An 18,628-nucleotide genomic window follows, 5' to 3' on the forward strand; every position below is an offset into this window, starting at 1 on the left:
GAAATTAAATATTTCATTATAGGCTTGTCACTTCAATTTTCCCTCAGGATTGCAAGTTTCACACCTATTATTTAAAAATTCTGCTTTGTTAATGAAGTTAAAATAAAACTTCTCTTTCAAAGTAATAAAGGCTTTCGTTATTGCTAAATTTACCCCATTCTGGTTTGTGTTTGGGTTGATGATGTAAGTTTATGGCCAGTCAGCTGTGAGTTGTAATTTATGCAACTTGCATTTGAATGACTGACTTACAAATGATAGCAGAATCGAACAGTTTTTAATGTAGCACCATATGTAGCCCTGATAAAGGAACGGAGGCTTTGCATTTAAAAGGATGTAATGAACGTGGCAACATGTGTCCATTCAACTACAGTATCTTTTCTAAGTGGCTTCTCTGTACCCGAGACTGTTCTACAAAAGTGATGAATTAAGCTGCTTCATTTTGTTCATTCCAAACAAAGTGTGTTGTTTCAGAACATCCACATTAACCAGACATTCATGTAGCTGAGCTTTGAAACATGACAGGGACCATACTGACAATACAGTCTCTGAACACGTTACACATAATTGCTAAGACATTTAGTTAGCTGCATTGCTTAAACAGCATACTTCATCTGTCATATACTAATTTTGTATTGTTTACTTAGTTTTTGAAGTAGAAGGGAATGTTCATTATTAAAACAACTAAAATCTACCTAACTTCCAGTTTTGTTACTGGGCAGCAAATATACAAGCGATAAAAACCTGGACACAAATAGAAGAACATAGACAGGCTTGGTCCGCAATAGAAGTAAAATCCTGCAGTAGTTCTTTATATTCCGTGCTCTGTGCCCCAATAAACGCAAGTTATCGGCAATATACTAATAACCCAATTGTGCTTCACTCACTTAGAATATGGAACCAATGTAGAAAGCATTTTAAGACGGAGAAGCTTTTATCTGTGGCACCTCTGCAAGAGAACCACCTCTTTCAACCCTCGCGAACATATGCAGTTTTTAATATCTGGAAAAAAATTGGGATTAACTTGCTTAAAGATCTTTATATAGACAATGTCTTTGCATCCTATGAACAATTACATTCCAAATTTAACATTCCAGCTACACATTTCATTCACTATCTTCAAATCAGGAACTTTGTTAAACAGAACCTTCCCAATTTTCCTCATCTTGCATCTTTCCATGCTGGAAAAAATATTGCTCAATCTCAAGGACTCAGGCACCATCTCTGCAATATATAAAATCATTTTACAGTCCCTCCCTTTCTAAGATCCAAGAGGACACTGGGAAAAAGATCTCTCAATTAATATATAAGAAAAGGAGTGGAAAGTAGCAATGCCGAGAATTCACTCAAGCTCCATATGCGCAAACCATAATATTATACAACTCAAAATTATATATCGAGCACATCTGTCTCATCTAAAATTCTCCAAAATGTTTCCAGGGCATGATCCAACCTGCAAATACTGCAACCAAGTCCCAGCCTCACTGGGTCACATGTTCTGGGCCTGCACCAAATTAACATCATTCTGGACTAAAATTTTTAATTACCTTTCAGACAGCCTTGGTCTCACAATCCCTCCTAACCCATTAACAGCTGTGTTTGAGGTTCTTCCAGATGGGTTTAAAGTAGAGAAAGACAAACAAATTGTGATTGCATTCACTACACTTTTGGCATGCAGACTTTTTCTGCTAAATTGGAAGAACCCAAACTCTCCTCTTTTAAGTCAGTGGGAAACCGATGTGTTATACTATTTGAAATTGGAAAAAATCAAATACTCAGTTAGAGGATCTGTACAGACGTTTTTCAAAACATGGCAGGATCTAATCAGTAATATTTTAAAATAAGCTCTTAAAGCACAGAGGAAGCAATTATTTTCGTATTTCTTTGTCTTCTGCATTCATCTCTATTGGCTTATCAAACTTATTAATTTAGGTATGTTTACAAGCCTTAAATTTTACGCCGTTTGCCTTGCTCTCTCTCTCAGGGGTGGGGATCGATTTGTTCTTAACTCAATTTTACTTTTTGTAAAAATTGATTGATTTGTATGGAATGATTGCGATAAAATTAATAAAACTTCAAAAAAAAAATTAAAATAAAACAACTAAAATGTGACAAACGTAATTAGTACAGGAGAGAATTGGATGCCATCTCCAGTTAGTCACTATAGAAATGGTCAATCCAAGCCAATTACTATTTCTTATTTATTTCACAGGCTATGTAATAACAAATATTATCACTTGTTGTGTGTGGGTGACCTACAAAACAACACAACAATGGCTGTTTTACAGAAATATTGAAACATTTTAATCTTCAGTTGATGTGTTTAAAGATACTTTATTGAAATCAAAGTTAGAACACGTTATTGAAAAAGGGTAGATTTCAAATATTAAATCATAATGACTTTGTGACATTTGAATTAATCTGACTTGTCCCTTCAGTAAGTGTAATTACTGTATCTAGCTAATGTTTCCTCCATATACTGATGCAAGCTTAAATTTTAGAACAGCAAATGTCGCAGACACAAGTGACAAGCCTAATAAATGCAGTAGTAAAGATATTGTGTAAATAGAATATCCTGAATAATCTTGGTATTAGCCACCAATTTGTGTGGCACTGATGTTTGATTTTTTTTTTTTTTTTAGCAGAGATTTTAAACATTATGTATTTTAGTTGATGAAGAGAAAGAAATCTGTACTAATAAAAGGCAAAGCCCTCACTGACTGACTCATCATTAATTCTCCAACGTCCCGTGTAGGTAGAAGTCTGAAATTTGGCAGGCTCATTCCTTACAGCTTACTTACAAAAGTTAGGCAGGTTTCATTTTGAAATTCTATGCGTAATGGTCATAACTGGAACCTACTTACGTACATATATATGGCCATAGCCTGCAGCTTTATCGCCGTGTGAGGCGGAGTTGCATCCCTCATCGTCACGCCTCCTACGTGATTGAGTGCCTGCCCAATTAAGGCCGTCCGTCAGCAGCAATCCAATAGACACGCTGCCGCTAAATATTCGCGGGTGAAGGACTGTGCTTATGCAAACAAAGATGAGATGGTCAGGGATAGACTGTGTGTTTGGCACAAACTCGGCGAAAGTGCGAGAGAAACTTTTAAGTGCCGGGTCTTAGCTAACATTAAATAAAGCCGTGGACATCGCAAGATCGCACGAGATAGCACAAGCACAGCTGAAAACCTTCGATGCATATACTCCGAGTGGCTCACGTGAACTGACTCTGAACGCAGTACGCAGAGAACAGGCAAGAGCTCCAAAGAGCACTGAACAAAAAACGCATTACACAATTGAGAAGGCAGCAAAAGAATATGAAGCGAGTGACGCATACAAGCATATTCATAAGTGCAGTTACTGCGGAAACAAAGCATGGTGTAAACCTTAAGTTTAAATTAAGTTCATAGACATGCCGTAGCTGGCGTTTGTCGTGCCTAAGATGAATACGATATTCGCGAGATTCAAGTTTAATGAGAAGACGCAGGGTATAAATGAGACTTTTGATCACTTTGTAACAGAGTTAAAATTGCTGGTGAAGGACTGTGCTTATGCAAACGAAGATGAGGTGGTCAGGGATTAGAATAGTGTTTGGCGCAAACTCGGCAAAAGTGCGAGAGAAACTTTTAAGTACCGGGTCTGAGCTAACATTAAATAAAGCCGTGGGCGTCGCAAAATCGCACAAGATAGCACAAGCACAGCTGAGAACCTTCGATGCATGTACTCCAAGCAGCTCATGTGAACTGACTTTGCAGGACTGGGAAAGGTAAACCCGTGCATGCAGTGTGTGATGTCTCAGATAAAGAGGAAGACAAGCTGCTTATTGATGCAGTAGGAAAGGAACAACCCTCTGACGCTGAACAAGCCTTTTTACACATATCAATAGGAAAGCAAGGTGTAAAACTTAAGTTTAAATTACGTTCATAGACACGCTGCCGCTAAATATTCACAGGCAAATCCACAACTTAATACCGGGAATGCCTGTTAAACATCTTAGATTCACGAGTACCGATTTGGGTAGTGATCACTTTGATGAATGAAACCTGTTATCTTTACAACAGTTGACAACGAAGATGAGATGGTCAGGGATAGACTAGACAAACACGGAATGTAACTTGAACACAACACATCCTCCAAATACGAACCTGATTGAAAGAAATAATGATAATCAAATCCTTGATGACAGCAACACTCATAACAGTGACAAAACGATTACATTGACAATCATGTTACGTTATTTTTAAAATGTTTCCTTTTCTTTTTCATAACTTCTTTAACGCACTACTTCTCCGCTGCGAAGCACGGGTATTTTGCTAGTAGTGAATAAATTTAGCACATACACATGGTAAGATAAATGAGTAGTCCATGGTTATCATACAGTATCATTCTTTATAAACGTATTGAAATCGCCCATTTCTTTTCTTGCTTATACTCAACATGTATGTGATCTAAGAGAGTAGGTAATTGGATTAGGGTGTCTAAGAGTGAATGATTGTGTCCATTAAACTGTGTGTGAGAGTTTGGGAGTGTTTGTTGTAAGGTGGAGTCTGCCACAGAGAGTATTTGCTCTGAGGGGATTTGCCCCCAGGTCTGATCTATTTGTTGATCCCTGCTGTAAATTGTGGATAAGCCTAGTTGGGCTGCAAGGTTTTATATTGAAAGTGGTATTTTTTTTTTGTTGATATTTTACAATCTCCTTTTGTTTCTTCCTTCCTTCCTTCCATGTTGTTGATTTTATCTTGCAGAGCGAGACCATTTTTTTTGTTGTTAGTTTTGAATTTTATTTTTCTGCATATTCTAGACCAGGAGTGGGCAGTGTCGGTCCTGGAGGGGGCAGCAGTGGCTGCGGGGTTTTTCTTCCAGCCCAGCTTCTTAATGAGAAGTCAATTATTGCTGATGACAGACTTGTTGCTTAAGTGACCTTTTGATGCTTCATTTTAGTGGTCTCGCTTGTTAAGGTTCTCCACCCTTAATTGCTAATTTCAATCTTAAGCTACTGCATTCAGTGTTTTAATGGCTCCTTATTAGCAATAAGATATAAATGACAAAGCAGCCAGCAGTTCTCCAGCCAGCTTTTTTCCAATTACAGCTGTGTGTGTTCATCATGCACTGTTTGATTTAATAAAATATTTAATAGAAAAATGTGACATACCGAAAGTTATCCTTTTTAGGCTTCAAATCATTTGGATGATATCATTGGAAAGGAAAAAATCTACAATATAAGAACTTAACATTTTAACATTGCACAGACTAACAAGCCATACAATTAAATAAAGTCTGAGATTGGCAAGGATTGGTATCTAATTATTAATTGTGTTGGAATGAAAACCTGCAGCCGCTGCAGCTCTCCAGGACCGACATTGCCCACCCCTGTTCTAGACTAATGGTCTGCTTGTGCTTGAACCACTGTGGCAATATGACATGCTCAAAAGAGTTATGGCCATGTTAAGCACATACATAACATTTCTTGATACTGTAAGACTAAATATAGCTATTAACAAGGAAAACGTTATTATGAACTGTAATGTTTGCAGAAGCATTTAATATGTAGTATACATGCAATTCTAATGTAAACTGTTCCTCTCTAATTTTAGGTATTTGCTCGGGAGGGAAATGTTCCAAACATTATCATTGCTGTAAGTGTAACAAGTTTTTGAGTTTTTAATCTAATTAAAAATGTAGAAGAACTGTGTTTTTGTGCCATAAATGTTTTCTATGATTTGGTTTCATAGTTATTAAATTGCTCCAATGCAGAATGCATTGTAATAGTCTCTGTTATCAGGGTCCAAGTTCTTAATGACAACGCAAAGGCTGGTCCCTGTAGCTCATTTTAGTCCTATGATATAGGTAGACTAAGTTTGCCTTTACTTTCACTTTTCCACCAAAGCTTGTAAGTTAGAGACATGAATTTCTATAGTCGAGTTATACTGTGCCAGTGTTTTTCTGTCCACAAGTAATTGTGCAGTGAAAGCTATTTGACTAGTAAACATACATCTGTTTCTCAAATTTAAAAATGGTGCCAATGAGAATAATTCCATCTACCCTTGATATTAAGACAGGAACGTCAAATCAATTCAACTTTGTCATTACAGTTTCGTATGACATTTTTCATTAATGATGAGCACACTTCTTTACGTAGACTTATTCTACATGGCACATTTTCTATCCAATTTCCAGGACTATGTCTGCATTACCTGTGGTGTGGATTTGCTTCCCATATATTGGCACACTTGCAGATTTTTTTCTTGATTTCTTTACGCTACCAATCTCAGTTTCTTTAACTGTAATTTCACATGGTTGACAACTGTTGTATATAAACACATTTGAAAGCTTTCAATCGGTACATGTTACTTAGATGAGCAAAGAAAGCAAAACTCTAAATTTGTGAGCTTCACAACTTGCTAACATGATATGCTAAAACAAATGATAAAAATGAAAACCAAATAATTGTCAAGTAAGAACTGAGCAGTTAGATTGTTATTAAAATGCCACATTTTCGGAAGTAATTTAAAAAAATATACTTATAAGTTAGTGGACTGAAATGGCAACATTGTGGTTCAAATTCTATTGCATTATCCACTTTGTCACAGAGCCTGTGTTCTTGTCTTCCCCGAGATTTATAGTAGAATGTTTGTGGATTTAAAATAATAAAAATCTTTGTGGCAAAAGAAAAAGAGGGTGTTTGATTTTTTTTTTGTTTTCTCACAGATATAAAATGTTCTCCAACAGTTTTCATCATCTGCTTAATTAGAATTAATGTGCTTTTTCTCTAGTTATCATTAAAGCCTGGAGTGTTCATCAGTGTACTCTCAGCTGGTAGCCAAGCTTCATTTCAGTGTGTTTTTGTTTTTTTCTTTTCTTTTTCATTAAAGCTAACAGAAAATATCTTTATTGATAGTGCTGAACGATGACTAACTGTACTTGGGGAGACATTTGGTAGTCATATTTAATTATTTTCAGTATAGGCATTGATCAATGCAGTTTTTTTGTCTTGCAGTATGCAGTACCTAAAATCACCACAGATTTTTCAATGAGTGATTAAAAAAAAAAAATTAAGAAGAATAACATCAAGTTAAATTTACAAAGGAGTTGAACTTTTAAACTGCTGATTTCAAAATGTGAAAAGTGTATATGCATCTGTCTAATGAAATATCAGGGAGATGCACAGGTTTGATATTAATTTGCAAGAATATTAAATTACAGGTACTCTGAGAGAAATTGTAGTAAGTACTATAGTCTGTGAACTGGAATTCTGAACCATTACTAAAATGGAGCGATAGCGATGACAACAACAACATTTATTTATATAGCACATTTGCATACAAAAAGTAGTTCAAAGTGCTTTACATAATGAAGAAAAGAAAAATAAAAGACAAAATAAGAAATTAAAATAAGACAACATTAGTTAACATAGAAAAGGAGTAAGGTCCGATGGCCAGGGTGGACAGAAAAAGCAAAAAAAAACTCCATACAGCTGGAGAAAAAAATAAAAGTCAGTTGGTGACACAGATAATAAAACTGATACGTACAGCATTGTATAACTAAACCACTATGTCTATTGACTTTGGTTGTGTGAAAGTTTACTGTGGTGTGACTAGTAGTTGCATGGCAAAAAGCCAAAATGATTATGATCAAGTGCAAGGGCAAGAAAGACATTAGTCCCCTAAGCACTGTTGACAATGCAGCAACTGTCAAAAGTTCATGTGGGAAAATGTGGAAGTCTCTTAGTTTTGCACTGTGGTTGCCTCTAATAACACATCGGCTGTGCCCGTCATGTAGGTCAAGCACTGACATTCTACCCTCTTATGTGCAAACAACAGAAAAAAATAGTATAAGAACAGCGCTCAAAAAAACATGCTTCTACTGTCCTGGTTTTGACACCAGGCTGTGCATTGATGATGTCACATGAAGGATGTGTACCGAGACTGCATCAGTACAGCAGTGGACACTAGACATGCCCTACCTGTTGTATTTACAGTATTTTGATGTTTTGGTATTTACAGGTTTCTGTTACCATAACTTTTTTTTTTCCTTGTTAAAAAAATTTAAATATGTTTGACTTGTTTTTCTGGAGGTAAACATGATACATCAAGGAGACATCTCTGGGATGCCACTATGTGATTGATTAATCATTTTATCAGATAAGTCCTACGTGGTTGAATTTAAAGGTGGCCCTGTGAGGAGAACATTCACTTGAGCTGGAATTTAAAAAAATCTTGAAGTTTTCTTTTTAGCAAAGTCTCGTGTGTACAAGCATAGCAAAATGGGTAATATCTGTCTGTCCTCCAGCACCAAGTAAAAAGTATTAAAAACTTTCAGCTATTACAACCGTCCAGGATTCCTCTTTAAAGTTCTCACTCTACTATTTACTTATACTAATGAAAATATGTTCCTGTTACGTTGGTTCGAAAATTTCCCTTCATATTTTTTTTTTTTTTTTTTGTATTGCAGTTTTTTTTTGTTTCTCTCATATATTCTTCATTGTGAATCTAACATCTTAATACTCTCAGTGCAGATTTTACTTGTAGTGCGATAGGTAAAACATACTATTTAGTAGCTACAGTGTAAATATATTCAGCAGGAAGTTCTCTCTCTTTTGTCATGTCAAAGATTTATTATTATCCTCTATTGTGACATGAAATCACAACTCACTTTATTTATTTGCATTCACAGTACTATGTCAAAGTTTAATCTTGTACAGCCCAGAATCAAAGTTCATGAAGTTTGCACTGCATCATTTATAATGTTTTGCTATATTCTGGCAAGAGTGCTGTTTATTTTCTTAAAAGTTTACAATAAATTTAGCCCCCAGATGAAGCACTTGAATGTTGTTCACATGTTAATACTTTATTATAAGTCATGGGCAACAATGAAAATTCCATACCTGGAAAGTAACAGTGGTGTAGAAGCTAAATGTGTAGATGTTCAATCTGAAATGAGATGTAGTATTTATTCTGTGGCTCTCATTTGATTTGTCCCTTCTGTCAATTATTTAGGGTCCCCCTGGCACTGGAAAGACAACAAGCATATTATGTCTTGCAAGGGCACTGCTGGGTCCAGCCATGAAGGAGGCTGTCCTGGAACTCAATGCTTCTAATGACAGGTTGTAATTGTATCTTAGAAGGGAAAAATACAAAAGAACTTGGACCGAACTTATGAGGATTATTTATTTTTGGGGTGCTTGGTTTTATAACATATGTAAAAGTACTTTAGAATGTTGAACTTTGCTTTGTTTTCAGGTATGTACACATATGTACATTTTGTTAAAGAAATTACACTCCTCTACATGTGACTATGCTATTATTTACTGTGTAAATGTTACTGAAAGTATTTAGATAATTTTCTCAACATCTTTAGCTATCTTCATCCACAAAATAACATAGCTGTGTGAAATTTACACTGGTACTTGCTTCCATTGGGACAACACTCTCTGCCAGAAGAAATGTAGTAGGTTCATTTCAAGGAATCCTTGCAAACCTATAAATCCTAATATGTTTTGGCATGTTCTCTTCTTTAACATTATTAGATAGCTGTTTTTTTTTTTTTTTCGACGTAATTCCTGTATTGTGGTTGATTTGTGTGAGTGGGAATGGATGTCAATATACTGTAGTTTATAGCAAGCCAAAGCACTTAAGGGTACTTGGTTATTAGATTAATAATAAAAGTAAAAGGTCAGAAAAATTTAAATTGAGCTGGAGTAATTTCATGTCATGAAATCTGGTTATGTGCCATTCAGTTTCAGTTTTATTGATTTTTTTTATTCTTGTATTACAGAGGCATTGATGTAGTAAGAAATAAGATTAAAATGTTTGCCCAACAGAAGGTAACTTTACCAAAAGGCAGGCACAAGATCATAATCTTGGATGAAGCTGACAGGTAACTGTTTAAATTTTTTTTTTTTTAAATAAAAGTTATGTAATGTTTTTTCATTTAGTAAATCAGGCGTGTATATTTAGCTGACGGCCACTTGATCCATTATCTCATTAAATACCTTTTAAAAACTGTTAGGGTTTTTAATTCAACTCTGTTGCTCAGTGGTTGACCCAAAGTTCATTGACTATACAGTGGGCATGGGAGTAGGGAGGAAATGGGAAATTGTCGCAGATAGGTCCTCAACCTACACCAACACGGTATTAGGTATAAGACCCCAAACTGAACAGATTCATTACTTATGCAAGAAATCACATTAGCTCACGCTCTTTGGGTATATATTTCCTCAGGAGGGTATTTATAGTAATTGTTACAGGTATGCAAATAAATTCTGATGTAGAATTAGTCCTACTTCATACTATGAGATGCTCTGTCAGTTTTCATTTATTTTGTAATGTTTTTTCCTAGTAACCAAATATTTGTTACTTTGCATTTTATTGCTTTTGTTTAAAAGTATGACTGATGGAGCTCAGCAAGCCTTAAGAAGAACAATGGAGATCTACTCTAAGACGACTCGCTTTGCATTAGCTTGTAATGCTTCTGATAAGATTATCGGTAAGAGTCCTTTTGGATTATTTACCAACCAACAAATGTTAGCCTTCAGTACTGCTGATTTTTTTTTTTTTCCTTGTACAAGTTAAGCTTTATATATTTTAGTAGACATGCCTTGGGAATATTTTAATATCCATTTAATGTTTGCTTTGAAAACTCTGCTTAGAACCCATTTTCTATGTTAAGCACATGTTCTTCAAAGTACACGGAGTGACTTAACTTTAAAAACAGAAAACAAGCAGCAGTTATATTTTTAGATGAAATTAACAATTGAATTGAATTGTCTTCCTTTGACATTAAGGGCCCACATTTATGAATTTGTTGGAAATCCTCACTTAATTAGAGACAGTTTATCTTGGCTAATTGCCTGCAAGTGCAGATTTCACTTCTCAGTAATTATTTTTTGCACTCAAATACTTTTAATAATTTCTAAGCTTTTTTTCTTTAATTTATTTATACTTAAAGTTGTTTCTGTTGTCACAATTTAAATTATAATTAAAGTAAGCTAAACCGCAAATTACAATTTAGTGTTAGTAGGGAGCCTAATTTGGTATGCTTCACCTATACAGGGTGATCCAAATTATGTTAACACTAATGGTACTGCTATGTATATAATTATATACAATTTTTGTGGACAGTTTGTGTGCCACATATGGTATATGTGTTGGAACATGATGGCGAACAGGTTGAGACATTCCTGTAAATCATCTTGCACATATGAAGTACATTTTGTGAATAAATTGTTTCTGACATTCAAATATTGACATAATTTTGCTCATCACAAAGTATTTAGTAACAAAAAAATAAGACGATTGAAAAATACTTGACAATTCTTTTTTATAAAAATATTTTATTGATTTGTCTTAGAAAGTAGAATATTCACAGCTGGAAATATTTAATGAGAATCAATGAAAGCAGTATTTAGGCACAAAATGAAATAAATTGTTACATTAACTGGGTTGTAATTTAAAAATTAATTTCAGCACAGCAACCTGCAGCTACTTTGGCCCCTTTCTGTAGTTTAAGAGTCCTCCTATTGAAGTGTTGCTTCATGCAACTAGTTGTGAAACTGTTTAAAAAAAAAGAATGCCAATAATCTAACTGGCAACTTCATCTAACTGTTGTTTAAAAATCATCCAGTGTGATTATTTTTTATTTACCATCTTGGCCCCTTAGATCAAATAGAACAATAATTAAGTAATTATGTTACAAAATTACCCAAAATGTTTACTATTGATTCTTACATTCAATAAAGTATAATGATAAGCTCCTGCTGTTATAAAGTGTGGTATAAAGGTAGCATTTCAAAAATGATTGCTTTTAGAACTGGTTTGACTCCTACTGTAGACTGCATAACTGTTTTTATCCTCTGATCTTTCTTAAACTGTTCTAAAATGAAGGCAAATATGTAAAATATCCTGCTGATTGTCTCTCTCAATAGTCCTTCATCACAGCCACCCCTTAAAGAGGAACATTCTGTTTCTTCTTTCAAATTGTTTGGTAAATCTCAAAGCACAAATCCAGAAAGTGTTCACTGGAAGTGACTAGCAGATATGAAAGTGGGCACTTTCTTTCTGTGACACATTTGAAGGTGGAATTGTTCATCTGACATGCAGTTGAAAGGGGTAAACTTATGAGCACAAAAAAAAGTGTTAGACATTTACTTATCAGGTAAAATTTCCCAATTCTAGCCTTTGCCAGTGCTGAAGAGGAGGTAGCATTACAGCTCAAATTTAAGTTTTTACTGTAATGGCTGGTGGGTTAGGTTGCGCTGTATTATCAAAACACACAGTGTGTGGTGCATATATAGTTAATTAATGCTACAAATGGAGATATGGAGGGAATTTAATGTGCATTCATTTCATTAGAAAGAAAAAGTTGTTTTTTACATCATGAGAACACTGATTTGTTAATATTGACACTCCCAGTATTAAAAAGTGCAGATCTGACATAGTGAAACATTTGGAAAATAAGTAACCCATTAAGGAAGAATGGTTTAAGACTAAAAGGAAATGTTTGTAGACTGGGAATATGTTTTTCCTAAATTAAACTCGATAAAGAACAGATTGTTTTAAAAAATACTGTCATCCAAGTTTCACCCCTGCAATGAGGAAGACCTTTTGTGATTTGAACAATTGATAACTCTGCAAACAACACTACATTGTATATTGTAAATTAATAATATAAAGTAAATATCAATACCTAGTATAACATCAATTTTATTTTTGAGGTTAAATAAAGCTTGAAGAATAAAACCGCTTGCCTGCTAAAGAATGGTCAAAGCTCCTACTGAACTGCCTCCTTTTTGGACATAGTACATACATTATGTATGAAATTAAACAATAACAAATAATTAGAAGTACATGAACAATTTACAAAATGTTGTAATGATTCAAATTCGGGACTTGAATTTTGGCATTGAATTGCAGGGTATTAAGTCTGTTATTTAAAACTGCTGTGTGATGTTACTTTGAAGTTGGATTATGCTGCACCACTTTCATGGCAAAAAAGTCCTTTTATTATTGCAACTTTCATCCCATTATTTGCAATTAGCTGAAAAAGAAAAATGAGCTTTTTATGAATGTGATAATGTGACTGATAAGCTGTTGATTGCTTTGTTTTACTGTGTAGTATCATGCACTTGAGTAAGTTGAAATGGTAAAAGAACAATTGCTTTTTGAAGTAGTGTCATGCATAGACATGGATAAAGAAATGGAGGCTTCACATTAATCCGAGGATAGTTATGAACTTGGCTGCAGTTGTCTGATCAATGATACATTCATTTTCTAACTGGCTTGTCCTATTCAGGATTGCTAGCAGCCCTGGATGCAAGGTAGAATACAGCCAACTATGGAGTATCACCCTTGCACACGTACTTATAACTGTCTATAACAATGACAAAATGAGCTGCTGGATACAGTATAATTATTCCAAAATAACATGAATTTGGTTGATGTTTTAAAACTTCCACTTTGGCCAGACCTTTGTGTATTGTTTTGAAGTATGTGGCAAATTTCTATAATGACACACCAACTAATATGTTAACAGGAGTCCATAATCGCAGAGCATGCTGTTAGAAGGCCTACTAAAACAGTATGCGGGTGGAATCCAACTATTTAATGAATATGGGGAGTATACTTATACTGTTATGACCAGGTTTGCCATTGCTAACAGCAGCAGGGCAGGGATTGCTCCATAGCCGCTCTGCTGTATGTACTAAACAGTAAACCAAAGGCAAAGCAATTGGTTGACCTCTGACAGGCTTACTGTGTAACATGCTTGTCACAAAATGAGAAGCTAGATAGATATAGGAATGAAAATGATGCTTTCGCCATGTCATTTTTCTTCATTCCAGAATCAACTTTTTCTAGTATTGTTAATTTTTCTTTCAGCATAAACTGATGCTGTTTCTCACTTTTTTTTGTTCATCTCAAAGAAAACTTTGAGAAGCACTATGAAACTTAAACAGTACAGCATCCGCACATGGCCACAACTACCCATGTGGAGGCTAGGCTGCGTACTGACTCTGAATTCGGCTATACCTGTATAAAGTTGTGCCTACGCTCACAGCAAGCCTCACCGAGACTGCCCATGACTGGAAATTTCACAACAGACTTTCTGTTTCTTTGAGACAGCCTGCTGCAGGGTTCCTGAGACCCATTACAGAAAGTGTAGGCGCAGCATTAAGTACTTTTTCATCGCATTATTTTCTTCGGCGTCCATTTTTGGTTGAAAAAACATTAGTTATACTGAATTTTTTCATTTTTTTAAATGAAATTTGTTTAACAAGGTGTTGTATGAACATTTGTCTGGGCCCACAAAAAGTATTCATTATTTTGTTTCTTTGATAATCACTATAATGGGATTTGACCTGTATTTCATTGCTGAAAAAGAATCATCAAACTCTAAAATTTTGTCTTTTATTGGGGTTTTGAAATCTAAAGTAATATTTATTAGTATAACAACTAAAATGTGACAAACATAATCAAAGCACAAATGACACACATATATATGATATGCTGTATTTATTTACAAGCTATCACTGCACTTGCAGAGTTAGTGTTTGAGATGGATTAACTTTATTAGTACACAGGCCTAAGGAATGGCATAGTCTGATCACTTAAGAGAAGTAGCATGAAAACAGCAAACCAAAGGTTATTTTACAGAGATTCTGTAATCATTTATTAACAAGTTTGAGTTCACAAAGGCATCTGTAATTTTGTGACAACTCTTTAAAAAAAAGGTGTGGGGGTATTTGTAAGATGAAAGCATTACATGTTATATTTGTGAAATTTAATTTGAATGAATGTGACATGACCATTAAGTACTGTTGTTAACCAGTTAATGTATCCTTCATGTACTAATACAAACAAAAATCTCACAACAGTAAATGTCATTTAACTGACAAAGTGATTCTCAGTAGTTCTTAATACTTACATATAACAGTTGATTAAACCCTGCAAAAGGCATTGATTGCTTCTACTGGAGAGACAGAGAAAGAAAAAGAGTGCGTGAATGAGAGAGAGAGAGAGAGTACAGATAGTTGTGTTATAGGAAATGGTCAACTTTTGGTTGGAAGTATATGTTCATAGTTTGAGAAATGCTAAATGTTTTTGATAAAATATCCCAAATTATTTTGTCATAGATACAGTTTCCTTGTATGTTATTTCCTTTATAACTTGTTTTTAACTGCTTCCTTTCAGAGCCAATCCAGTCTCGTTGTGCAGTGCTTCGCTACACCAAACTGACAGATGCTCAAGTTTTGGCTCGCTTGATGGAAGTGGTGGAGAGTGAGAAAGTACAGGTCACAGATGATGGACTGGAGGCCGTTATCTTCACTGCACAAGGAGATATGAGACAGGTTTGTTCTGATTGCTATTGAGGTTATTTAATTGAGAAGGGAAGTAATTGTTTGATTTACTGGGTACAACTTTTGACAGGGTTACTAGTCAGCAGTGAGCTTTTAATGTTTTTGTCAAAATGCCTTAAGAATAATTAAAATAATGCAGCTTTAGAAAATGGAGCAATTTGTTTACACAGTATTAATTTAACACTAGAATCCCTGAAGCCTATGAAGAATCGTAATGCCGGGCCACCTTAAATTCCTTTGTACCTCTTCATCAGCGTCTTTGTTTTGCAAATGTGGTAATCAGCACAAGCATCCTGCTATCCGATCCCCCACCGAGGCAGTTGAAGTCAAGTCAGACGCAAAATTTCCAGAACTTAAGTCTGTTTATCTCGTACAACGATATGGGTAAATGTAAAGTAGTGCACACTACTTCCACAAATGCTGATTGGTGTACGGCTTTCAATTTTCACCAATAATAAGGATATGGAGCTTGTGGAGCAACTCTCCACGCTAGTGTTTAGATCTGGCAGTGCCATGCTGACGGTGTATGTGCCCAAAAAGAAGTCTAACTGCATTTTCGGTACCATTGCTCTTGTCTATAGCTGCAGGTGGAAGCTACCATCGCACTTTATCTTTTTCTAAATAAGGAGTGACATTGCACATGTACTTTGTCAGCATGCCTATGTTGATGAAAAACAGGAAGCTCTGCAGTCTACTTTGACTTTACGCTGTAGGAAGATAAGTAAATAAATATAGGTAAACAACATTCGATGTGGCGTTTTATATAAGTAACATACGAGGTACGATCCAAAAGTTCCCGGAATGCATTTATTCTGCAGCTAGAAGGGTTTTGGTTATATCAATCCCCGCTAGATAGCAGTTCAAGTTGTCCTTGAGAGCTGTTATCACGCATTTTAATGTCAGCGCAGTTGTTTTTCAAGTCGCAGTTCTTGTTTAAACTTCGGTTGTGTCTGTGAAGGGTTGTTCGTGAAAATGAGTGATTTGAAAGACCCAAAAAAGCTTGACAAGTTCACAACACCACCAAGTCAATGCTCATTTGCTGCTTTGATGTGAAGAGTGTCATCCACAAGGACAGATGGTGAATGGAGCATTCTACAGGGATGTTCTAAGGCATTTGCGAAATCGAATTTGCCGCACACGTCCTCAGATGTGGGCTGACAAGTCATTTCTTTTGCATCACGACAATGCACCAGCTCACATCTCTGATTGTGCGTGAATTTTTGGCTTCTACAAAGTTTACTGCCATTCTCCACCCTCTGTACTCCCGTGATTTAGCGCCGTCTGGTTTTTGTTTATTTCCTAAGATGAACATGAAGCTCCAGGGACGCAGATTTGAGACGGTGGAGGAGATCCAAGCGGTAACAACCGATGCCTTGAACCCACTGACAAAAAAACACTTCCAGAGGTGCTTTGAAAGGTTGAAATCTCGCTGGGATTGGTGTATCAACTCAGCGGGTGACTATTTTGAAGGAACTGTTCACCATTAATTATTTGGTGTGTGTGCTTTTAAACAAATGCATTCCGGGAACTTTTGGATCTCACCTCATATAAATGTTTTTCATATAACAACCATCAAAAAGCATAATCACAAATGGAATTTTGCATAATACCTTGGTGAGCTCTGTCCGCCCTGCTGTTTCATGGAAAGACATGCGTGTAGCAGATTCACTGGCAGGATGACGCCCAACCTGTTGCTGCATCCAAATAGTGCCATCTTTTGCCTTTACGCCTGGTGTAGCCACGTTGTTCTTATGTGTGACAGGACGTTTTTTTGCTGGGATGGCTTTTGTTGTCTTTCTCCAAATGTAGATCCATCTTCCTCATCTGAGTTCTCCTCTGTTATATATACCCATACTAAATAACTTACAATATCTGGCTCAATCCTGTTTCAGAAGTGGTTTGGTTGCAGCCCTCATTTAAACTTCTTACAGCCTGAATTAATGCTTTCAGTTTGGTTGAAGTGCTAAGTGCAAAAGTATCTCTAAACCTTGTAATCTAAACTATGCACAGCCCAGGCAGTATTCTCCAGACCCATATAATCTACATACTATTTAATTTAATATTGTTTCTTTGTATCAGTATACTGCTGCTGGATTATGTGAATTTCCCCTTGGGATTAATTAAGTATCTGAGGACTTTCAGACAAATCATTTAGCAGAAGTGTGTCAAGAAAAGTTACTGGGGCTCCTTTATACCAACAACAATATTTCTGCATAAGGCCTCACTGTGACTGTGACTGACAAGGCAGATGTTACTTTTATTTTTAGTTATTCTGTGGTGTGTGTATGTATTTAGTTAATGAGCTTATGTAAAATGCCAAAATTCCTATCTATTTATCTATATTAATGTTCTTGTCACTTCCTGTCTGTTGGTTTTCTGTGTTTGCTTTATTTTGGAGTTCTAGCGGGCCTATTTTTGTTCCAGCTGGATTATATGTGAGGTAGAAACTAATTTTTGCATGAAAACATGTCTGTCATTGTGTGAACACCTGCAAACACACATGCAGAGAATGCACACCATTACTTGTGCTGAACAATCTATTGTGGCCAGTTAAGCTGCCTTTTTCTAATTTGCTTACTAACCGATGTCTCGCTCACCATCTTTCAACATTCAGATTAGCGATGTGAAATTCTAAAGAAGCCACTGTGAACATAAAAGAAGTCAAGAGCATGGTTAACCCCCTTAGTTGTTCCTTTTGTTGTGCAAAATATGAAGCTTATTTTGTTTTCAAGTTCAGTTACTGTATAATGTAAATTATTGACAGCACATTTTTTTAAAGTTTACTTGTGAGACTTATGTATCCTGTAGTTAAGTCACCTTAATTGCTGACTTTAAAGTACAATGCAGAGATGAACATTGCTCACTATTATTTACTGAGTGATTTATTTAAAAAAAAAAAGACCCTGTATGGTACATACTGTATGGTTACAACTGACCCCCAAAAAGCAAAAGTTGGTCTTAATTCCTTAAATTGTTTTCTCCGGGCTTTATGTATTTTCTGAACATGCTTTTAGTTAAGTGGCTTTACATTTCCCTTTTCTAATCCTCCAAAAACAGGCATTAAACAACCTGCAGTCCACCTATTCTGGCTTTGGATTTGTCAACAGTGAGAATGTTTTCAAGGTAAGCCCTGATCACAAACCCACCATTTCTCACTGGTTCAAATCCTCATGGCTTTAGAGGTTTCCTGTTTTCAGTTTTTGTTTCAGTTAGGAAATGTCTGTCATTATTTTCTATGCATGCCAGTCTAAATAAAGTGTATTTTTTACCACAGAT

The 18,628-nt window shown here is 35.6% G+C and overlaps 1 protein-coding gene across 1 annotated transcript in view; it reads left to right on the top strand.

The window, feature by feature from the left end:
• rfc2 (replication factor C (activator 1) 2) overlaps nucleotides 1–18,628 on the top strand; it is a 45,293-nt gene that overhangs the window by 15,347 nt on the left and 11,318 nt on the right. Inside the window, exons 3-8 of the mRNA XM_039756601.1 lie at nucleotides 5,595–5,636; nucleotides 8,997–9,103; nucleotides 9,775–9,876; nucleotides 10,385–10,485; nucleotides 15,186–15,343; nucleotides 18,410–18,475. Of these exons, the coding sequence (XP_039612535.1) occupies nucleotides 5,595–5,636; nucleotides 8,997–9,103; nucleotides 9,775–9,876; nucleotides 10,385–10,485; nucleotides 15,186–15,343; nucleotides 18,410–18,475 (576 nt within the window). The remainder of the gene's footprint in view (nucleotides 1–5,594; nucleotides 5,637–8,996; nucleotides 9,104–9,774; nucleotides 9,877–10,384; nucleotides 10,486–15,185; nucleotides 15,344–18,409; nucleotides 18,476–18,628) is intronic.

The sequence above is a fragment of the Polypterus senegalus genome, chromosome 6 (assembly GCF_016835505.1).
Source record: "Polypterus senegalus isolate Bchr_013 chromosome 6, ASM1683550v1, whole genome shotgun sequence".
NCBI classification, from domain to species: Eukaryota; Metazoa; Chordata; class Cladistia; order Polypteriformes; family Polypteridae; genus Polypterus; species Polypterus senegalus.